The sequence below is a fragment of the Rhinoderma darwinii genome, chromosome 5 (genome assembly GCF_050947455.1).
Source record: "Rhinoderma darwinii isolate aRhiDar2 chromosome 5, aRhiDar2.hap1, whole genome shotgun sequence".
Classification (NCBI taxonomy): Eukaryota; Metazoa; Chordata; class Amphibia; order Anura; family Rhinodermatidae; genus Rhinoderma; species Rhinoderma darwinii.
The window spans coordinates 297,822,524-297,849,062 of NC_134691.1; the positions used below are offsets into that span (position 1 = coordinate 297,822,524).

At 42.9% G+C, this 26,539-nt stretch overlaps 2 protein-coding genes across 2 annotated transcripts in view; one reads left to right on the forward strand and one right to left on the reverse strand.

Moving 5' to 3' along the window:
• Nucleotides 1-377, forward strand: part of DLEC1 (DLEC1 cilia and flagella associated protein) — a 68,300-nt gene extending 67,923 nt beyond the window's left edge. The window contains exon 39 of the mRNA XM_075827331.1: nucleotides 135-377. Coding sequence (XP_075683446.1) covers nucleotides 135-162 — 28 coding nt within the window. The 3' untranslated portion in view covers nucleotides 163-377. The remainder of the gene's footprint in view (nucleotides 1-134) is intronic.
• On the reverse strand, nucleotides 366-26,539 carry ACAA1 (acetyl-CoA acyltransferase 1). The gene is made up of 12 exons (XM_075827332.1): nucleotides 26,296-26,539; nucleotides 24,593-24,686; nucleotides 22,474-22,531; nucleotides 21,996-22,075; nucleotides 21,623-21,665; nucleotides 13,729-13,827; nucleotides 11,235-11,315; nucleotides 10,026-10,216; nucleotides 5,687-5,866; nucleotides 4,763-4,818; nucleotides 1,816-1,961; nucleotides 366-1,700 (listed from the first exon to the last, which is right to left on the reverse strand). The coding sequence occupies exons 1-12, from the start codon at nucleotides 26,449-26,451 to the stop codon at nucleotides 1,625-1,627; spliced, it is 1,260 nt and encodes a 419-aa protein (XP_075683447.1). The 5' UTR covers nucleotides 26,452-26,539; the 3' UTR covers nucleotides 366-1,624.

The following is a 26,539-nucleotide window of genomic DNA, read 5'->3' on the forward strand; positions in this document are numbered from 1 at the left end:
TGACCAGCGCTGGGAAATATTATAAATTAGAATCTCATTTATAATATTTCCTGACTCGTGAAAAAAATTAGAACAATGTTTAATCACCTATACATTAACTGTTTAACTAAAAAAAAAAAAATTTTTTTTTCTAGCGACACATTTCCTTTAAGAAGCTTGTAAAACCGGAGATCTGCTGCGTCTACAGTGATCGTCACAGAAAAAGTTCCACAGGTCTTCAATATGCCATAAAACTTGGATGTGTGTGGGGATCTGACGGTTGGGTCCACCAATGATGCTACAAAAGCTGGTCCCAGGTCTCCATTATCTGTAGAGAGCTAATGCGGTCATTCTCCATAGAAAAAAATGCAATATATAGAAACAGCCAAGTGAGCATGTGCTTTATTTGCAATTTGCAGAATAATCATCCATTAAAGAGCGTTTTAGATCTTTATACAATTAGTAAAAAAACAAAACATTAATAGCAACATTATATAGTAGGTGGCGACAGCTGGTAATTTTAAATGTAGGAAGTTAGGAGAGAATTTCAGAACTGTATTAGAATACCAGATCAATATAAAAAGTATGATGAATCGGGCTCAGTTAGAAAGAGAAAAAACAAACAACTAAGGCCCCGTGCACACGACCGTAGTTTTCATTGGTAATTACGGATCCGTAACTAGGGCTGAAATTGCGGACCCATTCATTTCTATTGGCCACGGACAGCTTTCCGTATATTTACAGATGTGTGTCCACGCTGTAGAAATGATCCATAAAATATAGAACATGTCCGTAATTGTGAAATCGTTGCAAAGCAACAGCAGGAGATCTACAATTTTGACCTTTTCAAGGGGTTGACACGTTGGTGACATCATTTGTAACCTTTTTTTTGCGGTTCCGTAAATATGCACTACAGACTGCATTTGTGGACAGTAAAAACCCTTACGGTTGTGCGCATGAGGCCTTACACGGTCAGCAGCAACAATCCCATTTCCAAACCATTCAGATTCGCCTAAATAAATATCCGCCTGAACATGGTAGAGGTGGTTGGGATCTATTGACGTTTTATGTTACCAAATATTGTTATATCTTAGCCATAATTCTAAGGCCTCACGCACACGACCGTAGCCATGTGCACGGCTGTGATTTCAGGGTCGGCCGGCCACGCAGTGACAGCTGCGAGCCGCCCACAAAAAGCGGGCTGTGCGCATGGCCGCGGCCATTATTTTCAGTGTGCCCGGACCGCAGAACACGGCCATAATAAGGCTTGCCCGTTCTTTCTGCGGTCCGGGCTCCGGGGCTATGCACGGACCGTGAAAACCACGGTTGTGTGCACGGCCCCATAGGAATGAATGGGGCCGCAATTCTCCCATGCATTTTCGGGGGGATTGCGGCCACAAAAGCACATTTGTGTGCATGGGGCCTTAGATAAATGGACTATCGAGCCCTTCCTGGTAGAATCATAATTTCATCCAGAAGAGTGATTTCAGGATCACTGCGAGGAGGGGGATGAACGGTCAATTTCAAGTGCCATTTATAATGTTTCAGAATAGAACTCCTAATATGAAACACTGGTTCAAGTCTTCATTAATTAGAAGTACAGAGGGTAAACTGTTTGTCAGACAAGACTTGGATTATTGGAACTTTAGTTTCCTGGGTATTCAAACACAGCAGCTGCTCCCATCCCAGTCCCAATACACATTGATACAACACCATAACCCCTGCAAAACAAAGTGTACATCGTTAGTAGGAAAGCAGGTAGAATCATTGGGACAGCAACATTTTTATGCACTAAAAAGGAAAATAGATGCAAATAAAAGACCATAAAAACCTTACCGCTTGCCCCTCCGCTTCAGCTCATTGAGTAAAGTGACCGTCTGCCGGGTACCTGTACAGCCCAGAGGATGTCCAAGTGCTATGGCTCCTCCATTGGGGTTAACTTTCTCAAATGGGATCCCTAATTTCTCCACACAATATAAAGCCTGCAAAAAATAAAATTCACAGTTTAGAGATATGCCAGTATGCAGTCAGGATCTCCTAAAATACAGCACCTTAGAGAAATACAGTCTGAGGACCGAATTACACCACTAAATATTCCACCTAAACGTGACACTAGCTATAACAGATGCGGGGAAAGAGTGGTGCGGGGAAAGAGTGGTGCGGGGCCGTTTTACATGGTTTGTGCTACACCCCACAATACAATGACATCTAAAGAAATGTAGCCTCCTCAGTTTGGGGATGATGCCATTTCTGCTTACGAGGCTTTTGGGATGGGGGATCTTTATTATAGCAGCAATGAGGGTTTAAACCGCAAGTCCCAACGTAATTCAACATGTTATATATGAAAATAAACGTTAGGCACTAGTGGACAGAAATATAAAAATTCTGTTTGTTTGTTTCCTCTATGGGATTTAAAAAAAAATACATTGACTTTACTCTGTTATACTCTAAAAACCCAATCATTCTCAAAAATAAAATCCCAAATACAGGGTGTAAAAATGCTTAAAAAAAATAAAAATAAAAGCCATTGCAGAAAAAAATACAAAAAACAAAAAAACTGAGAATACTACTGGAGTAGAAAAAAATATATATATCGTAATAGTTTAACGAACACGAGTAGAAACAAGCTAAAAAATTACCTGGTCATTAAGGTCTAAAACACGTGTGGTATTAAGAAGTTCAGTGTTCGACGGAGGACCCACTCTCTATCAATATATTGACGCTATATACTGTACACAGATAATGATGCCATACACACAATGGCCAACAATTACTGTACACAATGCCACCATACGCTGTGTACACGTAATTCAGCTATATACTGTACACACAAATACTGGTGTTCTACAGTAACTAAAATGCACATATAAAGACCTCAAATAATAGCAAAATACAACGCTAAAATATTACCATACTATGACCAAATAATAGTATGATTGAGAACACACACAAATTTGCATACATAAATCCATACTTACTAGTGAAGGATCTTGGGGCAGGCAGAGCCATACTGCATAGAGTAGTGATTTGTAAAGTAGTGGAGGGAGCAGGGAAGCAGCATGTACACCCGGAGGAGGGGTACACAGGGCTGGGGGGATGCGGTTTAATACATAGAACGCTGATGTGATATAGAAATGTGATATATACAGGTCCTTCTCAATGAATTAGAATATCAAAAAGTTAAAGTAATTCAATAAGTGAAACTCATATTATATAGAGACTCATTACACACAAAGTGATCTATTTCCAGCCTTTTTTTCTTTTAACGTTGAACATTATGGCTAGAAGTTAATTAAAACCCAAAATCTAGTCTCTCAGAAAATTAGAATATTGGGTAAAAGTTGAAGATTGTAGACTCGTGGTGTCACACTCTAATCAGCTACTCTACACAAAACACCTGCAAAGGTTTCCTAAGCCTTTAAATGGTCCAACAGTCTGGTTCAGTAGGCTACACAATCATGGGGAAGACTGCTGACTTGACAGTTGTCCAGAAGACAGTCATTGACACCCCCCCACAAGGAGAAAGCCACAAAAGGACATTGCTAAAGAAGCTGGCTGTTCACAGAGTACTGTATCCAAGCATATCAATGGAAAGTTGAGAGGAAGGAAAAAGTGCGGTAGAAAAAGGTGCACAAGCAACAGGGATAACTGCAGCCTAGAAAGGATTGTCAAGAAAAGGCCATTCAAGAATCTGGGGGATATTCACAAGGAGTGGTCAGCGGCTGGAGTCCGTGCTTCAAGAGCCGCCACCACACAGACATATCTAGGACATGGGCTACAATCATCGCATTCCTTGTGTCAAGCCAGTCATGACCCAGAGACAATGTCAGAAGAGTCTTACCTGGGCTAAGGAGAAAAAAAAAAAAAGACTGGTCTGTTGCTCAGTGGTCCAAAGTCCTGTTTTGTGATTAATGTAAATTTTGCATTTCATTTGGAAATCAAGGTCCCAGAGTCTGGAGGAAGAGCGGAGAGGCAACAATCCAAGTTGCTTGCGGTCCACAGTCAGTGATGGTTTGGGGAGCCATGTCACCTGCTGGTGTTGGTCCACTGTGTTATATCAAGTCCAGAGTCAGCGCAGCGCTACCAGGAAATTTTCCAGCACTTCGTGCTTCCCTCTGCTGACAAGCTTTATGGAGATGCGGATTTCATTTTCCAGCAGGACTTGGCACCTGCCCACACTGCCAAAAGTACCAATACCTGGTTTAATAACCACAGTATCACTGTGCTTGATTGGCCAGCAAACTCGCCTGACTTAAACCCTGTAATCTATGGCTTATTGTCAAGAGGAAGATGAGACACCAGACCCAACAATGCAGACGAGCTGAAGGCTGATATCATACAACCTGGGCTTCCATAACATCTCAGCAGTGCCACAGGCTGATCGCCTCCATGCCACGCCACACTCATGCAGTAATTCATGCAGAGTCAGAGCCCCGACCAAGTATTGAGGGCATATACCGTACATACTTCTCAGTAGGTCAACATTTTGGTTATTAAAAAATTATTTTTGAAATTGGGCTTATATAATATTCAAATTTTCTGAGAGATTAAACTTCGGGTTTTTATTAACGGTTACCATAATCCTCAACATTAAAAGAAAAAAATGCTGGAAATAGATCATTCTGTGTAATGAATCTCTATAATATAGGAGTTTCACTTTTTGAATTGCTGAAATAAATAACTTTTTCATGATATTCTAATTCATTGAGAAGGACCTGTAGTAGATGCTCTTTCTAAAAAGGCGACAGATTGAAATATACAAGTCATTGGAATGAACAATTACCTGGCTGGCAAAAGCTTCATTGATTTCATACACATCTATATCATGAACTGCGAGACCTGCAACAGAAAATTTGCTTTAGTTTACACAGTGCAATGTCCTTCTACAAAAAAAACTACTACAATATGATAAGCTTTACAAGCAAACATATCCTACAGCTGTAAATCTGCCACATTCTTCCCCAACCCTCAGTGGCCTGTAGTCAAGCGTCTTAACCTGCAGTCAGTAAATCTTTGCATAGCGCCTCATAGCGTCCTTATTTTCCGCTGGAAAATGCCCTTAGGTGCCTCCTATCCTCCAGCTTTCCGTTGTTTTTAGAGGGACAGAATAGCGTAGCCGGCTGCTCTATTCAAACCTTTACAAACAAACCTCATCTTCTATTCTTTTCTCAATATAAGATAATTCCTCTTTATCTACACAGATAATTCTACAGATTCATGCAAGGCCCAAACAACCGGATCATCCTCAAATTTCTGCACAAATCTAAATTGGCCAAAGTAAAAATAGGTAATTTGTGGCTTATCTTGTGTGGTCTCCTTAAATGTCTTAAAAATATCCCAACCATGACAAATAGTGAGATACAAAACTATCAATTCTAAGCAATTGCAGCTGTATATTACACACCAAGCATACCTTAGGGTACCAGGCCCTTCTGCTATGCTACTCCGGCAGACTATCCGAACATGATTTGGAACTGCCCCTGGCTCTCCTCTCCTCACCCACCCTTTACCCGCTTTCTTTTCCGTTCTTTAAGGCCATAGCACTCTGGTGGATAAATCCTTACTCTGAGGACGTGGTAAATGCAGATTACCACACAACCTCATTGTTACACGAATACCATGACCAACACACAATAGTGCATTTTTTCCCCAGTTTAAGGTTACAATTAGGATCTCTAAGAGCAAGACATATTTGGTGAAACCTTACCTGCCTTCTCTAATGCTGCTGGTATGGCATATGCAGGTCCTATGCCCATAATGTCAGGGGGAACCCCAACTACAGCAAAGGACTTCAACACTCCCATTACGGGGAGACCCAGCTGGGCAGCAGTTGAGCGTTTAGCTAGCAGAACCGCAGCAGCTCCATCACTGACTTGACTTGCATTTCCTGCACAAAAAGAATTGTAAAACATTAGAGGTTGAGCCCGTTAACCATGCAGCGATTTTGGGCCTTGAGGAGAACCATTTTTTGTTTTTTCTCACGACTGCGTTCTGAGAGCAAGAACTTAATTTTTTCCGTCGATGTAGCCATAGGACTGCTTGTTTTTAGCGGGACAGGTTGTTTGTCTTTATGGCACCATTGTGGGGTACTTGAATACACGTTTAATACATTATAAGTTTAAAAAAAAACAGCAATCCCACCATTGTTTTTGGGTTTTCGTATTTTACTGCTTTCCCTAGTGGTCATTACGATAATACCAAGTTAACAGGTTTTTGTTTAAATTTGTTTTTGTGTCACCGTATTCAGAGAGTCATAACTACTTTACGAGCGCTTGCTTTTTTGAGGGATGAGTTGTAGTTTTTATGGATACCATTTTGGGGTACATGGGACTTATTGATCAACTTTTATTCCTTTTTTGAGGGGGGGGCAAAAGCAACAAATAAATGTACATTAATTCCGCCATTGTTTTTAGTTGTTTTTTTTACGCCGATGGGGTGACAGAGGGAGCCCCTTGTCTAACCACTTAGATGCAGGATCTGAGGAGTTGAACAGATGGGATCTTGGCCACTGCAGCAGTGTCATCTGTAATCCACAGCTGATAGGCGCATGCATGACTCCTTTACCTGCACCATCCCCATGTCGTATATTTACAGTGCTTGGCGCTAACTACATAACGCCAGCACTGTAAACGTATGTATGGAAGATGTCGCCAAGGGGTTAAGGACTAAGCCAATTTTGGACTTAAAGACGTTGTCACAACATTAAAAATCATTAACTGTATAGATCATAAAAAAAATTAACAAGGTTTGCCATCTAGAAGCAGTCAAAAAAAAAAAAAAAAAAAAAGAAGTTCAAGCGAAGAGCAATGATATTTACTTACATAGTATGGCGCCACCTGGTGTTCAAAGTGTATAGCAATGTGTATATAATGAGCTGAATGCTAGTGGACAAACATGCTCAGTCACTCTTCCCACAGCCAAGTCTCTGCATCGTGATCCTCTGTTTACTGCAGAGCAGCCAACAGAACAAAAAAAAGCTTTCTGCTTGTCAGGGAAGGAGCAAAGTCTCTTCAGTAGTAGCAGGGCAGTATAGCTGAGGAGACTCCTTATTCTCAGCTTGTTAGGATTGTAAGGCCATGTTCAAAGTTTTTGGACACGTTTGACGCGGAAAACGCGTCGGAAAACGCGCCAAAAAAGCCTCCAATTGATTTTAATGGGAGGCGGAGGAGTTTTTTTCCTGCGAGCGGTAAAATCGGCTCGCGGGTATAAGAAGCGACATGCCCTATCTTCGGGCGCTTAGGTCTCTGACCTCCCATTGCCATCAATGGGAGGCAGAGAAAGCATTTTTCGCTGGGTTTTTGCCCACGGCCTCATGGCTGCGGGTGAAAAACGCCACGAAAAACGCAGCAAACAGCGTGAAGGCAGATCAAAATTTCAGACAAAATTTTGAGGCAGAATTTTCTGCCTGCAAAAAACAGTGTGAACGCCCTAAAGCTCTGCATCCCGACAGCAGATGTGAACCCTGAACATGCCCCCAAATTTTTATTGGTTTCTAAGGGAGCACATATTGTGGATGTCACACAGTGTATATTTTCACTACTCTGTATCCCATGTTACATCTCTGCAGGGAAAGTAAGAAGGGACTATATGGTTAGCTGCTAGAGGGGAAAGGAGGCGGAGGCCTTATTCACATGAAATTGGCTGTAAAAAAAACTGCCATTTTTTCACTGCTGATTTGCATCTATGCGGGACCCGTTTTCACAGACTTGGGTCTATTGAGGGATCTGTGCAAACCAGCAAAAATAGGAGATGTCCTATTTTTTCATGGGCCGTTCAAAATAGAAAAAAACCCAAAAAAAAACAAAAAAACAACATGTGAATAACCCCAAAGAAATTCATGAATTTTTTTTATGCAGCCGTTTGACAGCCAGTAGAAAAAATAAAACTTGTGTGAATAAGGCCTGATTCTGCTCAGAGCCTGCCCCTAGCATCACAGGCTAGCAGCAGCAGCATTAAAGGGGACACAGAGGAGTAAAACTTGATTAGAAAGATTTTATTTTTTTTTATGCTAGGAACACTGACATTTACTTACTTTAAAACATTTATTACAGCATTTCTAGACTTAGTATAAAAATCATTCATAGGATAACTACTCTAAGGCTAAATTAAGACGGGCATTGCGCATCTCTGATGTGAAAAACGGCCGAGGTGCATCCATGCTCTGTAGGACGCAATATCACGCATCCCCTATAGTCTAGAGCAGGGGTCTCAAGCACACGGCCCGTGGGCCGCATGCGGCCCCTGGGGCTGTCATCTGCGGCCCGCGGGACACAGAGCCGCTAGTAATCGTCTCTGCTCCGAGACTCTGGAATTCCCTGACATCACTGTCCACATATGAACAGCGATGCCTGGGGCTTCCCCAGAGCCGGAGTCCCGAGCAGAGCGCTGGTGTCGGCTCTGCTCCGGGACTCTGTGGAATTCCCTGACATCGCTGCCCATATATGGACAGTGTGTCAGGGTCTTCCCCAGAGCGGAGTCCCGGGCAGAGCGCTATTATCGGCTCTGCTCCGGGACACTGGGGAAGCCTCTGACATCGCTGTCCATACATCGACAATGATGTCAGGGGCTTCCCCAGAGCAGGAGTCCCAGTGATGTCAGGAGCACAGCTGGAGTCCCAGGAAGAGCCTACTAGCGCTCTGCCTGGGACTCCAGCTCTGGGCAAGCCCCTGACATCACTGGGGCAGCCTCTACAGAGGGCACTGTGGCAGCCTCCACAGAGGGCACTGTGGCAGCATCCACAGAGGGCACTGTGGCAGCATCCACAGAGGGCACTGTGGCAGCATCCACAGAGGGCACTGTGGCAGCATCCACAGAGGGCACTGTGGCAGCATCCACAGAGGGCACTGTGGCAGCATCCACAGAGGGCACTGTGGCAGCATCCACAGAGGGCACTGTGGCAGCATCCACAGAGGGCACTGTGGCAGCATCCACAGAGGGCACTGTGGCACTATCTAAAAAGGGGCTGCCCAATCTTGACATGTGTGCTAACTGAGCCGCCGGACTGCATTTAGCGACACTTAAACTGGAAAGCTGGATTGTTGAAATAAGCACGTGGAGAAATATCTCAAATTTTAAACCTAGTGGTATTATTATAGTAATGTAGTATTATTATTATAGTAATATAGTGTTATAGTAGTTCAAATAACTAATTGATTAACAATAATTTTGTATTGTATCAAATCTGAAAGTAATGCGGCCCGTCAACTTCCCATTTTTTCTATATGCGGCCCACTTACCCGGCCGAGTTTGAGACCCCTGGTCTAGAGTCTATGGAGGGAGGCGTGAAAAAAAAATAGGACATGTCCTATTTTCTCACGAGCCTTTCGCACGGTCCGTTGAAACAACGACCGTGTGAACGGCCACATTGAATTATATAGGTCCGCGGGACGGCTGTTGTTCCAACGTCCGTCTCACGGACGCATTACATATTAGTCTGAATAAAGCCTAAGGACCATGGGAAATGTTCCTTTTTTTGCCTCCTCTAGATTCCTGAAGACATAACTTTTTATTTTTAAGGCTGCATAGCTTTTTGAGGCCTGTTTTTTGCGGGATGAGTTGAGCTCATATATGGTACCATTTAAGTTATATACATTTTTTCCAATGGGGAACAGGAGAAGAAAAAAAAGGAATTAGGCCATTGTTTTTTTCAATTCTTTAAAGGTGTTCTCCATTAAAATTAATAGGCAGTATAACTTTAGTGTATGGGTGAGTGTGAGGCTGCACGATATGTATAGGTTTTAACAGTTTTTGTGACCAATTTAAAAAGAAATATAAAACACTTAGTGGTAATTTTTTTTTGCTTAAGATCTGCTTTATTTTTATTTTTTTTAGTTGTATAATTTTATTTATTCCTACATAAAAAAAATTCGTCTTACTAGGGGAATTTTTTTATTACCAAAATGTGCTGTCATATTTATCCCTCCGATGACACGCATGCAAGTCATTTTGCAATAAGAGGTTAATTTGAGGGATTAACGTTCCACTGTCATTCTAATGCGTCAAAGTGATTAGGTGGTTTGGAATAGATACGGGACGGACCCGCTCACCAGCAGTTGTACTTCCATCATCCTTAAACGCAGGTCTAAGTTTGGCAAGCCCTTCCAAAGTTGTACTTGGCCGGACCCCCTCATCCTCAGTCACAGTTATAGTGGTTGTGTTGCCCTGATCGTCTGTGAATGTGGTGGTCACAGGAACAATTTCAGCTTTGAAATTGCCGGATCTTTGTGCAGCTGCCGCCCTGAAACATACAAACAAATACTGTTATTTACTGCATGATATTATAGAGGATATAGCATTAGCACCTACATAGTCCGTCATACTGCACAGAAGATGACCTCACATATCCACGACTCAGGAAAAACGCCATAGGGGGCCAATATACATACAAGAATCACAATCATTTTAGATGAACTACAAGATCTCGGTTTATAAATATTGCAAGTCAATTGATGACGAATTTAGCCACCACTGGTTTCTTAACATTTTTATAAACAAGGCTAAACTAACAGAGCAGGAGTTCATTGATTCACTAAGAGTCGCTGACTTTTTTGGGTTATTTCAAACTTAATCAATTTAATTTGACATCCATATAGTTTTGCTTAGAGGCCACCCAGTTGGGGGGACTGAAAAACTGATGCTCTTAGTGCCAACTACGTCAAGCTTTTATTGGCATCTTGTAGTGGTTTTACATGGTAATCTAATGTAGAAAACAAAAAAAAAAATCTCCCTTTGCATTAGAAGAACATTTCTTCGACCACCTCACTTCTTTAGCAGAAGCCATAACTGAAATAGCGTGGCTAAGAGGAGGGAGAGATGGACAAGCCCCCCCCACACACACACACGTTACATTACCCATCCCTTGGAACCAAGTATTTGGCCAGTGCAGGAGCTTTTATGGCAACTAAATTTTCCCAGCCACTGAACAGATTTTACTCTACGGCCCGTTGATTAGACAAACCAAAAAAAAGAGGGTTGTAGATCCATGAAGCTGCCCGGGATGTGTTGCAAGAGGGAGACGGTTCTTCCTAGTCTCTTGCTATAGTTGGATAAACTTCGTGTCATTTCGGGGAACATAAATCTATTCTTCCGTTACCAAGTTTATCAGACACTTCCTGTCACTCATAGGTGACCCCGCTCCTACCACGGTCTACACTATAGCTATGCAACGTGCATCATTTCCCGGCCAGGCTATATGAACAGTCACAGAACATGTAATCCCCTCAATAAATCATGAAGAAATTTCCCAGTTAATTTACTTTTGTTGAGATGCCAAAGAAAACGCGTCTTGTTTTTGTCTCGTGATCCCAAAGCGTTCAGCCACATTCTCTGAAGTAATCCTGAAACCAAACATTAATAGGAAAGCAATTTAAACCCCTTCGTCTGAAGTCTATTGTTACATCCAACTGTAAATAATAGTTAATGCTTTGTAGTTTACTCTACATTAATACCCTCTCCTGGTCTGGTCTGTTTTAGTAAATACTTTTATTCCCAAAAAAAAAAAAAAAAACACAGGATCTTACTTGATAACAAAGGAACGACCACACAGAATTCTAGGCAAAGTTGCTCCAGAATAACTATTTTATGGGGAATACAAGTACTTACTAAAACAGTACAGGTCCGGCAAGGTAACAGGAACTCTTTAACAAGGTAAAACAGCTTTAGTGGGCCTGTTCACATCACCGTTGCCCTTCCATTGAGGGGTTCCGTCACAGGTTTCCGTCGGGTTAACCCCTCAACGGAAAGGCAAACGGAAGCTTCCGTTTCTCTCACCGTTGCGACAGGGTTCTGCAGTCGATTGCGTAATTGATTGTCAAAAACGACAGAACCCTGTCACAACGGTGACCAACGGAAATCATTAGCAATGATTCCGTCACCATTGATATCAATGGTGAGGGAAACGGAAGCTTAGGTTTCCGTTTGCCTTTCCGTTGAACGGACGCGCACCATCCCATGTGCGCGTCTGAGAAGCCAGTCACCTCCATCAATTTACTGGAGCAGACACGGAGAGCCATTACAGATTCTAATTGGCATCATGTAATACTTCATTGACACTGGTGTTCCTGCAGGGAAATGAAACATTAGCTGCCGGGCTCCCCCACAGATAATAGCTGATCTCGAGGGTCCCATCATGTGTCCTCCAAAAACTGAAGTCAATAAAAGCAGCTTGTTGCTACAGCCATGCCCGACATGTGGACTAGTAACTTTATCCTTCCGGCCCAGTGACGCAACTACCGCTACAGCAGCCGTAGCGGCTGCTACGGGGCCCGCGGCATGAGGGGGCCGGTATCTCCCCGCTCTGCCATTAAACGGGTTGTTCCTACATAAGACATGTATCCCCTATCCACAGGATAGGGGATACATGTGTGATCGCTGGCAGCAATAGGGAGAACGGGGGACCGAAAGTCCCCTGAAGTTCTCCATCACAAACCTCGAACTTCCGGGGTCTGTGTCGGCCGCTCCGTAGAAATGAATGGAGCGCCGGTCGCGCTTGTGCGAATGCGTTACCAGCTCTCCGTTCATTTTTATTGAGCTGCGCAGACTCCGGAAGTCTGAGGTTTGTCATGGAGAACTTCGGAGGACTTTCGGTCCCCCGTTCTCCTTATCAGGGCCAGCGATCACACGTATCCCCTATCTTGTGGAGAGGGGATACATGTCTTTTGTAGGACACACTATAGGTCTGATTTTTTTGGGGGGTTGGGGCTGCGTGGCGCTATTTACAAAGGGGTCTGTATGGCGTTATCTACAGGGGGGGGGGGGGGGGAGGCTGTAAAAAAGGCACTATCTATAAGGGGTGGGTTGTGTGACACCCAGGGGAGAGGGGGGGCCCCAGTCAAAAGTTTGCTATGGGGCCCAGTCTTTCCTAGTTACGCCCCTGTTCCGGCCCCTGAATTCTTAAAACGCCACTCACCTCGGCACAGCTTTAACAAAACATATTACAAATAGTTTTTGACTTTTAAACGAAAACACATTTCAATTCCCCCTGGAATAATATTTTTTTTTTTTTTTTTAAATTAGGCTAAAAATTCTACTCTAATAAATTTGTCAATAGATCTTTAAAGCAGTCAGAGCTCAGTTTCTTTCATACCGAGCTCCAGGTCACCTGCATAGACATAGATTTAAAATATAACATTAGGCGGCCTGCAGCCACCACTAGAGCGAGCTAACAGGACACGGTTATACACTGAAGTCAATTATAAGACAGTATGCAATAAGCTCACATGCTCTAGTGGTGGCTTCGGGCAGCCTATTGTTATATTTTAAATCTATGTCTACGCAGGATCTGGAGCTTGGTATGAAATAACAAAAAAGCTTGGACTGCTATAAAAACACATTAACAAAAAAAATATATAAAATCGACCACAGAATTATAAACCTAAAAACATGATAAAAAAGGTGGAGATTCGCTTTAAGCATTGTCAAAAGTTTTGTTCCTATATGGACAGATAAAAGCTTGCAGAGAGTTTCCTTTTAATCACCAGTGAGAAGTTGCAGGTTCTGCAGTTATTCTGCATGGTCTCAAGCTTACAGTGATATAGGGGACCACCCCAAGGGCACTTATAGAAGTCCTCCTATATTGGAGTGAATAGGGAAGCTGAGCTCACAACAGGGCAGATATCCCACCAGGATAGGTTTGAATCTGGCAATAGGAACTACAGCTAAGGCTTTATTTTACATTTACCAGAATTTTATATGGATTTCCCGATTTATAGAAATTTACAATATTCACTTTGTTTCCAATCAGTCATTTACCCCATCGGGATCAGACAGTCCCTGGCTTTACTCTCATCCACAGTACGGGGGCTGATGTCTCCAGGACTCCCAACACTTCTGAGACTCATGGATTCAACCCTGAAATAAGAGAAACAATAACTTGCTCAGCAATTAAACACTACTCCTCTGAAGAAAAGCAGCAAAAAGAATTACGTCATAAATCTGTTTACATACTTGTGATTTTATCACAAATACTTGCATTGATTTTCATGAATAGTTTTCAACATTCACATGGATTAGGTATATTTGTAGCATTCAGTAACCTAAATAAAACTAAAGGCCACGTACACCTTTGAAACTTTTGCGTAAAGACCTGAATCCTTTAGGTCCGTGGGACTGACGGGTTCAGTGACAGCGGGTCCTGCATGTCCCGGACACGCAGGATTCACCTGTAAAATCGATCACATCTAAGTAAGGAACTGTCAGACATTGCAGGACCCGCTGTCACTGAACCGGTCAGTCCCGCGGACCTGACGGATACAGGTTTCAGCGCTAGATACAGTTGCTCTGTATACAGAATATAAAAGCAGCCGTATATCAAAAAATAATTTTTTTTAAGTATTTAGGAAGTTGCACCAATGAAAAACTTTATTAAAAAAAACAATACACACCATTTCAAAAGTTGCACATCGCATTTAAAGCGTATCGAACTGCTGAATATGTGCCCTATGTAAGTGCAGTAGATTACAGCTACAGGTCCCAACTCCTCAAAACAATATGGCGACTGTTGACTAACAGGAGCAATGAAAGAATGCAGCGGATTTACACCGCATTCCAAATTATTATGCAAATGTTATTTTTCGCTGATTTTCCTAAATAGTCGATGCAAACGACAGTCAGTATAATCTTCAAGCCATCAACCGTTGGAGTATAATGCGAATTTTATTGAACAAATCTCCTAATGATAACGGATTTTTTTTTTAGAAGTAAAAAACTCAAAATGCACGGTTTCAAAATTATTATGCACAACAGAGATCAAAACATTTTAACCCCTTAATGACTAGCCTATTTTAAACCTTAATGACCAAGCCATTTTTTACGTTTTTCCATCGTCGCATTCCAAGAGCTATAACCTTTTTATTTTTGCGTCGACATAGCTGTATAAGGTCTTGTTTTTTGCGGGACAAGTTGTATTTTTTAATAGCACCATTTTGGGGGACATATTATTTATTGATTAACTTTTATTAACTTTTTTGCGTCTTAAATCTACGCCGTTTACCGTGTGATATAAATAACACAATAACTTTATTCAGCGGGTTGTTACGATTGCAACGATACCAAATTTGTATAGTTTTTGTATGTTTTGCTACTTTTACACAGTAAAAACCCTTTTTTTTTTTTTTCAAAATTATTTGTTTTTGTGTCTCCATATTTGAAGAGCCGTAACGTTTTTATTTTTTCACCGATGCGGTTGTATGAGGGCTTTTTTTTTTGCAGGAAGACTTGTAGTTTTTATTGGTACCATTTTGGAGTAGATGCGACTTTTTGATCACTTTTTATCACATTGTTTTAAAGGCATGGTGTCGCCCCAAAAACATGTTTTTTTTTTAAAATTTAAACATTTAGTGTGTGGGTGATTAAACATTGTTCAAATTTTTTTTATTTTTTTCGCGAGTCAGGAAATATTATAAATTTTTTCAAATTTTTCAAAATTTATAATACTACCCATTTTTGGTCACTAGATGGAGCTGTTTGGAGCTAGTTCCCAAAATTGCAGCATTGCAACATTGGGTTAAAAGCTATCGCTCTAGTGAGCGCTCAGCATCCCCCCCTCCTTTATCCTGGCTAGTGCCGGGATAAACGAGGGGTTTGAAAGGTTTAACCTGCTACACTGTGTGTCGCCATTTTTTGAGGTAACTCACAGTGTAGTAGGTTTACATGCAGTAGTAAACACACACAAACACTAACATACATTGAAATCGCTTACCTGCTCCTGCCGCCGCGGCCCGTCCGCTCCCTTTGCTGCCGCTGTTCCATGTGCACTTGTCCGGAAGCCGCGACCGGAAGTAGTAATATTACTGTCCGGCCGCGACTTCCGGTCCACAGGAAAATGGCGCCGGACGGCGCCAATTTCGAATAGGACTGTGTGGGAGCGGCGCATGCGCAGTTCCCACACAGACGCCGTACACGGCAGTCAATGGGACGGGAGCCGTTCGCAGTCCCTATGGGACTGTGGCTGCCGTATTCCATGTCTGTGTGTGTCGTTAATCGACACACACAGAAATGGAACAAAAAATGTCAGCCCCCATAGGGAAAAAAAAGTGTGAAAAAAAGAAACAGTAAAACACAAACACACAAATGAAAATAAACGTTTATATTAAGGCACTAACATCTTTAACATATAAATAAAACATTTGTGATGACACTGTTCCTTTAAGTCAGGATTCACAGAAAACAGCAATTTTTCCATAGTTTTTTATTACATTTGTTACGGCGTTCACCGTACGGGTTAATTAATGTAATAGATTTATAGTCGGGGTCGTTACGGACGCGGCGATACCAAATATGTGTAACTTTTTTACTTGATTTTGGTTTTTTAATAGTAAAGCATTTTGTAAGGGGAAAAGGTGGGTTTTTTCACATTTATTTTTTTAACTAACTTTATTCAACTTTTTTTTTTTACTTTTTAACTAGTCCCACTAGGGGACTTTAATATGCGATTCTGCGATCGCTATTATAATACACTGCAATACTTTTGTATTGCAGTGTATTATGCCTGTCCGTTTAAAACGGACAGGCATCTGCTAGGTCATGCCTCCGGCATGATCTAGCAGGCATTCGCTCCAGGCAGACCTGGGGGCCTTTATTAGGCCTACGGCTGCCATTGGAGACACAGACACTCGGCGATCGTATCGCCGGGTGTCGGTGGGAGAGAGAGGGAGCTCCCTCCCTCTCTCCAAAACCACTCAGATGTGGTGCACGCTATTGTGCACCGCATCTGAGGGGTTAAACGGGTGAGATCGATACTAATATCGATCTCACACGGCAGAGCAGGGACGCCCCCAGCCCTCAGCTACCTCTAGCAGCTGAGCAGGGAGATTTGACGGCTCCTGCTCGGTTTACTCATCCTGATGCAGTGCCGTAAAAAGGCATATGCATCAGAATAAAGCCCGTTAGTGGCCACCGTTAAAAGGCGTATTGGCGGTCACTAATGGATTAAAGGTTGTAAAGAGAACTAAAATGGTCATTTGTTGAATTTGCAGCATCAGGAGGTCATATTTACAGAAATCAAAAGCTCTTTCAATAAAAAAAAAAACCTTAACAGGCCAAGTTACATGTTAACATAGGACCCCTCTTTGATATCACCTCCACAATTCTTGCATCCATTGAATTTGTGAGTATTTGGACAGTTTCTGCTTGAATATCTTTGCAGGATGTCAGAATAGCCTCCCAGAGCTTCTGTTTTGATGTGAACTGCCTCCCATCCTCAGATATTTTGATTGAGGATGCTCCAAAAGGTTCTCAATAGGGTTGAGGTCAGGGGAACATGGGGGCCACATCAGGAGTTTCTCTCCTTTTATGCCCATAGCAGCCAATGACACAGAGGTATTCTTTGCAGCATGAGATGGTGCATTGTCATGCATGAAGATAATTTTGCTACGGAAGGCACGGTTCTTCTTTTTGTACCACGGAAGAAAGTGGTCAGTCATAAACGCTACGTACTTTGCAGAGGTCATTTTCACACCGCCAGGGACCCTAAAGGGGCCTACCAGCTCTCTCCCCATGATTCCAGCCCAAAACATGACTCCGCCACCTCCTTGCTGACTTGTTGGGACATGGTGGCCATTCACCAACCATCCACTACTCCATCCATCTGGACCATCCAGGGTTGCACGGCACTCATCAGTAAACAACACGGTTTGAAAATTAGTCTTCATGTATTTCTGTGCCCACTGCAACCGTTTCCGCTTGTGAGCATTGTTTAGGGGTGGCCGAATAATAGCTTTATGCACACTTGCAAATCTCTGGAGGATCCTACACCTTGAGGTTCGCGGGACTCCAGAGGCCCCAGCGGCTTCAAATACCTGCTGCTTTGCAATGGCATTTTAGCCGCTGCTCTCCTAATCCTATTAATTTGTCTGGCAGAAACCTTCCTCATTATGCCTTTATCTGAACGAACCAGTCTGTGCTCTGAATCAGCCCCAAATCTTTTCACAGTACGATGACTTAAAATACGCTTCTTGGAATATCCAATGTTTTCGTACCTTGCCTAAGGTATTGCACTATTTCACGCTTTTCGGCAGCAGAGAGATCCTTTTTCTTTCCCATATTGCTTGAAACCTGTGGCCTGCTTAATAATGTGGAACGTCCTTCTTAAGTAGTTTTCCTTTGATTGGGGCACACCTGGAAAACTAATTATCACAGGTGTCTGAGATTAATTACAATGATCCAAAGAGCCCTAAGACACAATACCATCCATGAGTTTAATTGAAAAACTAATAATTAAATGAAGTGCTCGTTCTCTCCCCACCCTGGCTCGTATTTGGCAATAGGCTCAGGGACCCCAGTTTGCTCCTGAGGTCACAGTCCAGATATGTTTGTTTGCTGTAAGATTACATGCTATGTGCTTCAGTCCTGGACTGGAGTCACTGTGCCTCTTTTCTTACCTATAATGTATGTTGTTATCTGTTCAATAAACCAAGTAAAAAATAAATAAATATGTAGAACTAATCCATTTTAATGTGTACATAAATAGTTTTGAGAAACCATTGTAGAAGAAACTGCATGTCAACTTAGATCTGACCATAGCAAGGGAAGATCTACCATAGAGGCAGCCCAGGCGGGTGCTATAGGGTCTTTAGGGAGAGGGAGCAATTCCTTGGTTGGTCCCATATGCTTTGCTACGAGGTGGAGAAAACCTGTGCTTGAACTCCCTCTCCAGTTGAATTGTATGGCTAGCACAAAAGGGGGTGGGGAATTGGCCCTAAGGGTTTTTTAAAAAAAAAATAATTAAAAAAATTAAATAAAAATAAAAACAAAAACAGACCCCTCTGTGCTGGGTAGAAAAACCTGTCACCATAATGGGGGCCCCCTGTAATTTTTACTACGGCGGGGCCCTCTTATCTATGTATGCCACTGGTACATAGACAGATTGTCCAGATTTTTGCATGGGAGTGTTCCGTCTCGTGACCGCCAGCCAACAACAAACGATCACACTTTTTAGGACAGCCTGCTGCTTACTGCTTCTTCATCTGTATAGTTTTTCCTGTAAGACCATTTATAAAAATAATGGGGATTTCAGCTAAATGATAATACATAAATTCATGCATAGAGAACGATTCCAGCATGTAAACTGGTAATATCTGATAATCCCCAACCTATGGGCAAATAACGGTCACGATCGGCCCAGCCACCTATCAAATGGTCGGCCAGTCATCTGAATGACCAGCATGTAATACTACAGATCTATTGCCAGCCGCAACTTCCCGGGAATAAACAGCTGATTGACAGGGGCTTTTCAGAAAACACATGTACACATTTCTGTTTATTTTTCTATTTATTTTTTTTTGGGGGGGGGGGGGGGGTCCAAAAAAAAAACATATAAAAAAAAAATATGGTGTGAAAGAAGTATCAGACTCCATTAGCATTGCTGTGATGGCCCAAAAACAAGCATTTCTCTAAACAAAAAAGCAAAAACAAAACTGGGGAAGATATTTATATTCAAACAACATTAATACATCCTCACACATCCACACTATGGAGTCTAGACAATGTATATAGTCTATATAAAACACAATGCCCCTTACATGGCTTCTTGTAGAACAAAACCATGGGGAATTGTAGCATTTTGTCTACGGTTTATTTTGCTATTATCATCTTAACCTCCAGACACAGTAACCTTTGGCTGTGAATATGTCAACTGATATATTGAAGCCAACAGTGAAACCGTCATGCAACCTTTGCCCAGACACCGAACAGAACATTTACCTCTAGTAGGGGCTGCGCTTTCTGTAGTTATATACAGTGCAGGGAGATCAAAGGGATTAAACGAATACACCTCAAATCTATCTGAGTCTCATCCACAAGTAGTGGAAAAGACGACACGTGTTAGAGGACTTTATTCTATAGTGTCCACCGAATTCACCAAAAGTGTAGAGCCAGCAATGACATACTATAAAGCTCGCTCCTCACAGCACGGTGGAGGATTGATCGATGCTCAATTATTAAAAAAAATAATAATAATTTACAAAAAAAAATGAAGAAAAAAAAAAAACCTCCAGAAAGCACGCTGCAACCGGGGACGTGCAAGATTGGATTTTCACATCACTTCAGGTTCTTTATTCCCCCCAATCAGTAGTCAGAACAGAGTTCTTCTTAAAGAGGTTGTACACGATTAGTAAAACACGGCTGCTTTCTTCCAAAAAACAGTACCACACCCATCCGCAGGTTGTGTGTGGTATTGCAGTTCAGCACCATTCACTTCACTGGAGCAGCAAAAGCAGACAACCCAAGGACAAGTGTGGCACTGTTTCTGGATAAGGGTATGTTCACACGGCCTATTTACGGACGTAATTCGGGCGTTTTTGCCCCGAATTACGTCTGAAAATAGCGCCTCAATAGCGCTGACAAACATCTGCCCATTGAAAGCAATGGGCAGACGTTTGTCTGTTCACACGAGGCGTATATTTACGCGCCGCTGTCAAATGACGGCGCGCAAATAGACGCCCGCGTCAAAGAAGTGACCTGTCACTTCTTTGGCCGTAATTGAAGCCGCTATTCATTGACTCCAATGAATAGCAGCGCTAATTACGGCCGTAATTGACGCGGCGTTCAAGCGCCTGCACATGCCGGTACGGCTGAAATTACGGGGATGTTTTCAGGCTGAAACATCCCCGTAATTTCAGCCGTTACGGACCCCCGCCGTGTGAACATACCCTAAAAGTAGCCATGTTTTTTTTAATACTGTACAATTCCTTTAATGGTGGTTACAGCAGCAGCATCCCCCTCCCCTCTTTTACACAGGACGATTATTGGGCATATAATTGCCCTGTGTAAACAGGAGAACGATCAGCAGATGACCGAGCAAACGCTTGATCATCTGCTGGTCATATAGTTTTAAAAAAGTTGAAATATTATCGTTGTCGGCAGCACATCTCCCTGTGCAAACAAGACAACGCGCTGCTGACATAATAATAATGTATGGGGACGAGCGATCGGAGTAATAACCGCTCGTCCCCATCCATAGCTCCTTGTGACAGGAGCAAATGAGCGCCAATCATTGATGTCTCATTGATCGGTGCTCGCTGCACCGGCCGGTGTAAAAGGGCCTTAAGGCAACCAAAAAAAGTAAGAGCAAGTAGATATTATTTCATGAGCTCTTTATCAGTTAACTTATCATATACAGTACACTAGAACTTCCCAAAATTATAAAAGTTGTATAGGCTACAGTCCAAACTGGTTTTAGCTTCCATACAACTAGGTGAAGAATAGTTCCCATGAAATTAGAAGAAAAAAAATCTCTACTTCTCGAACATTATAGCGCGTCAGCAAGGCTCCTCATTAAGGCTCTGTTGACATTAGCGTCATGGCTTCCATGTATAACAGAAACCACAATGAAGTGCCAAATCCATCGTACGACAAATCTCAATAGTGCATAGCGGGTCCTTCTATATGGGGTCCTTCTATATGTTCATCATGTGATGCCAAGATTAGCACGGCATGCAGTGCTATTCTGGCCACCAAATCCAAAAGAACTGTGGACGGAGGCTCCTGCGCAGGTGTGAACTCTTACATGATGCGGCCGAGCCACGTGCTTCACCTGTACAGGCTGGAAACTGCCATGACTTTGGCACCCTTAGGCCCTTCGTTGCCCACCTGAATAACCGCTTCTACAATCACTAAATTACGGAGTAATGTAAAGTATTCCTCTTACCCACATGCCAATCCAATATCATATGAACCATTTCGGATGCCACCTGTAACAATATATACATTTGTCATGTATCCATTGAGTTTTTACCTACAGAACCAATACAAAATATCTAATCCATGACGTTGTATTTTATAGGAGGTTTTTTAATGTGTTTACAGCATGTTATATCAGGGTATATCCGTTGGTCCTCGTATGTTATGACTATTATTATAATTTTACCGCATGGTAGATACAATACTGTATAGATATTACATAGTATTTTTATTCAAGGGAATATATATTCGATGTTAGGAAATGTGAAACTGAAAATAAAGCACAGAGTTCACAAATGCTGCTAAGAAAATCCCTTCTTGTAAGGACAGAGAATACTCACCCGCTATATTGATGATCGCTTGCAGGCCAGAAGAGCACTGCCTGTTCACACAAGACAGCGGCACGGTCTCTGGGACGCCGCTAAAATGAACAAGAAATAGGTCAGTACTGCAACGTTTGTGTCAATAGAATGGTTTGAGATCGGTATTCCCATCTTAGACATTTATGGCATATCCACAGGCTATGCCATAAGTGTAATCGGTGGGGGTCCCCTGACCCCCATTGCACCAGGAATGTGCACAGCTCTCTCCATACAAGTGTACAGGAGTTCTGTAAATCCCATAAACTAGAATGGAGAGCGCCATGCTCCTGCATAGCCACCACTAAACTTCGTCCGCGTCCGACTCACCTGGTGGGTATGCCATTAATGCCACAGATAGGTTTAACCCATTGAGCTACCGCTGGAATAAATCACTACTTTTGATAATTTTAGAATGTAAACCCCCCAATACTTCCTGAAAAAAAAAAAAAAAAAATACCTGAGAAACTGGGCAATCCTTGCAACAAGAGCTCCTGCACCAGGTTGTAGGACGTTTCCTGCGTGAATAACAATGAAAGCTTTACACTTCTGGAAAATGTATTATTCTCACTAACACGAGGAGGAGTTGGATCATTGCAATGCACTGGAAGTCCCCATGTGGCACACGCCACGTACAGGTTTGTACACGCAACACCCTTTCTAGCCCGGAATAACAATTAAATAAAATTGGTTGAGATTATAACCGCAAATACTTAGCCCAACATAAAGATCAAAATATGATTAGAATTTGTTCAAAGGTTGACGGTATCTCCTTGTGTCAGAGGCTTGCCTTCAACTTTGTCCTAGAAAACATGTGGATAACTTTCCACAACCGTCCTCTCAAGCTTCTATAACTCCTTAGGCCCCATGCAGACGACCGTAAAACCACGGACCGTAACACGGTTTTACGGACCCATTCAGTTCTATTGGCCGCGGCCACCTTTCCGTATAAGTACGGAAAGGTGTTCGTGCCGAAGAACTGTGCCGGGAATTATGGAGCATATCCGTTTTTTCGTGTTTTACGGGCTCGGGCTGTGCTCCCATACTTTGTATGGGAGAATGGCCCAAAAATACAGGCAGCTGTCAACAGACGGCCGTGCCCGCAATCGTGGGCAGCAATTACAGGCACGGTCGTGTGCATGGGGCCTTACTGTGCCATCCTCACCACCAACACTGGTGAATAAGAAAGGATATCAAACGAGAACTACCAGAAACATTCATATTGATCAGCATTACCCTATTTTGATGTAGTCTGTCTGTATATCTATATCCTATTATTATACCATAATAATCCTCTACAGGCCCGGACAACAAGGAGCCAAGCAGCGAATGGTTCCCCACACGACTGGCATCTAATCTTTTACGTTGTATTAGTGTTTTCTGTTAGGCTACTAAACCCGACAATAGTTTGTCCATCACGACTACTGCGCTGCCTTAACATGAAAAACACCTGACAGACCCCCAGGAACCACATGGATGGATAAGGCTGGGTTCACACATCACTGTAAAAAAAAAAAAAAAAAAAAAAAAAAAAAAAAAAAATAGCACAGCTGGGGTTTACTGTTCCAAACCTGCCAAGGTCAAAACCAACCGTTTCAAGAATAGTTTGTAAAATAACTTACACGTTACTGAGAAGACGAGCAGCGCACTGTACTCTGCATTATGTGCACTGTACTCTGCATTATGTGCACTGTACTCTGCATTATGTGCACTGTACTCTGCATTATGTGCACTGTGCCCGATGCCTTTCCTGGACTGATCTCAGCAACGAGAAAGTTATTTTACTAGCTTTCCCGAAATCGCCGGTTTCAACCTGGGAAGGTTTGAAACACTATAACCCAACCGAACAACATGCTGGTGGTTTAGAGGATCCAAACTAAGGCCTTATTCAGACGAACGTGTAATACGTCCGTGTGACGGCCGTTGAAACAACGGCTGTCAGACGGACCTATATACTTCAATGTGGCCGTTCATACAGACCGTGTGAAGGATCCGTGAGAAAATAGGACATGTCCTATTTTTTCACGCTTCACGCATCCCTCCATAGACTCTAGTCTATGGGGGATGCGTGATATCGCTTCCCGCAGTGCAGAGCACGGATGCACCTCGGCCGTCTGAATCTAGCCTTAGTGACAGGTTCCCTTAAAGGGAAGATCCACCTTAACATTTTCTCAGTGACGAGTCAGAAGATATTTTATCATTGGGGTCTGTGCGCTGTGCCCCCCACCGATTGCTAGAACGAAAAGTTCACAGTGCTCCTATTACCTGCAATGGTACTATAACAGGCGTTCACATGCAGTCCTATTGCTTTGAATGGGAGTTCCCAAAAAGAGCCTCGGAGATCCACGAGTCAGTAGAGAAAGGGGCGAGGTGCGCGGCGCCGCAGCCCTTACATTTTAGGGATTGGTGGGGATTATAAGGCTCAGAATCCCTATCTTCTGGAATGTCTGAGTGAAATGGCAGAAGTTTTAAGAGGACCCTTCTCTAGCTAGAATGCAGATATATTACAAGGTTGATAGATGGGAATATATAGTGAATGGTAATCAAAGGTGGAGTTTCACTTTAAAGTATGAACTTACCTACACAGATATCCCCTATGAGCTCAGGCTTCAGATTAACGTCCTTGAGAACCGCAGTCATAACAGAGGAGAGGAGCTCATCGGGGGTTGTTTCCTAAAGTTTAAAAAAACAACAAAAAGGATTAACAAAAACAGATTATTCGTTTTCGTGTGAATAATCATTCCATTAGGGTTTGTTCACACAATTTTAAACAGGTGTAGAAAAAAAATACCTCCCAAGGAACTTTTCTAAATCCCATTCAAACTTTGTAAGTCTGTGCGGATATTAGAGCATGGACCTGCAGCAAGACCCACACATAGCGGATTTCCTGCAGAACTTTTGCAGATTTCACCTGAATCATTTGAATAGGGAAACCTGAACCTGAATCTGCAAGCAAATACAGCCATGGAATTACAACTTTTCCATCAGTGGGATATCTGATAGAATGTTTCTGCACGCTCATATTTCTCGTACCGGTTTTTAATCACATCTCAGGCGTTCGTAACACGAACTGTATAATTGGACGTGTGAGGATCGTTTTTTTGTTTTTTTTAACGGTCATCACACGGCTCCATTAAAATTAATGCATGTCTATGGGGCTGTTTACACGGCTTTTTGTACGGCCTGTGAAGAAATAGGACGTGCTATTTTTGCCTGTTTTCATGGATCCCTCATTAGACTCGAGTCTAAGAAGGATCGGTGAAATCAGGTCCCGCACAGACGCAAGTCGGCCGTGAAAAAACTCATTTTTCAAGGCCGATTTGACACCCGTTTATAATACCAGTGTTTTATTACATGGCAGAGGGGCTTTAAAGGGGTTCTCCAGGCATATTATATTGATGGCCAATCTCCTTAGGATAGGCCATCAATATTAGATCAGTGTCTCTCCGACTCCCGGCTCCCCCACCGATCAGCTGACTCGAGGCAGCGTTTGTTGACGCAGCCTCTTCAGTGTTTACCAAGCACAGCTCTGTACACATCCGTAGCTGCCTGGGATGAGACCGAACTGCACTCCCAGGCACAGCCTCGCTACAGAGGTGTACCCGTAAACTGTGAAAAGGCAGAGGTGACGAGCGCCACAGCCCTTTTAGTCAGATGAATAGTGGGGTGCCGGCAGTCAGAGAGACACTGGTCTGATGACCTATCCTAAGGACCCACCATCAATATAAAATGACCGGAGAACCCCTTTAAGCCTCCCTCAAGAACCAGGACCTGGGTGCTACTGCTACCCCAGAACCCCCTGTACCCACGCTCCTATAAGTGACATCTGCCACCTGTTGGTACATGGCATGAACTACTACATATTATTGCATGCCATAAACTAGCACAGGGGTCAGCAACATCCAGCGATCTAGCTGTTGTGAAACTACAATTCCCAGCATGCACTGACAGCCTTTGGCTGGAATAATAAAGCCTTCAGATCTCAGTGCATGGTGGGAGTTGTAGTTTTACAACAGCTGGAGTACCGAAGGTTACACATTTGCGTAATCAAAAATTTTGAAGAAGTGTCACTTGTGCGAGTGGGCTGGGTTATTGAGCGGCACAATGCCACTTTTTGCACGTATGTCAGCTTGTTGTTTTTTTTGTGCGACATTTCCATTGCCTTTCATGGAAGAGACAGTTTCATGACTCAATTACACAACACGGGGCTCTAGCGGCACAATACTAGCGCCTGTGTGATGTGGTGTACAAGTCTGCCAATGTTGTGATAGAAAGTTTTTACCTTGAAGCCTCCTCTCTTGGCTTTGCAGATCGGCGTCCTCCTGCCGTGCACAACTACAATGTCCTGGGATCGGTCCGATGAGGCTGAGGTCGTCTCAGCCCGAATTCCCCTGGGAGTCCCCGGGAGATGTCCCAGAACAACCCGTACTCTATGCATGGTGCAAAGTAACTGAACTCCGCACCTAACCTGTCGCCTGTCAGAACTACTACCGCATGTACCACAGAGCGCGGGTCCTCCAGGAGAT

Excerpts from the sequence above, each read along its gene's own strand:
- ACAA1 (XM_075827332.1), bottom strand. The coding sequence starts at position 26,451 with ATGCATAGAGTACGGGTTGTTCTGGGACATCTCCCGGGGACTCCCAGG. Across the intron at positions 1,962-4,762 it reads ATGAAGCTTTTGCCAGCCAG|GCTTTATATTGTGTGGAGAA; the intron begins GTAATTGTTCAT and ends TATTTTTTGCAG. Across the intron at positions 1,701-1,815 it reads CTGAAGCGGAGGGGCAAGCG|GGGTTATGGTGTTGTATCAA; the intron begins GTAAGGTTTTTA and ends TTTGTTTTGCAG.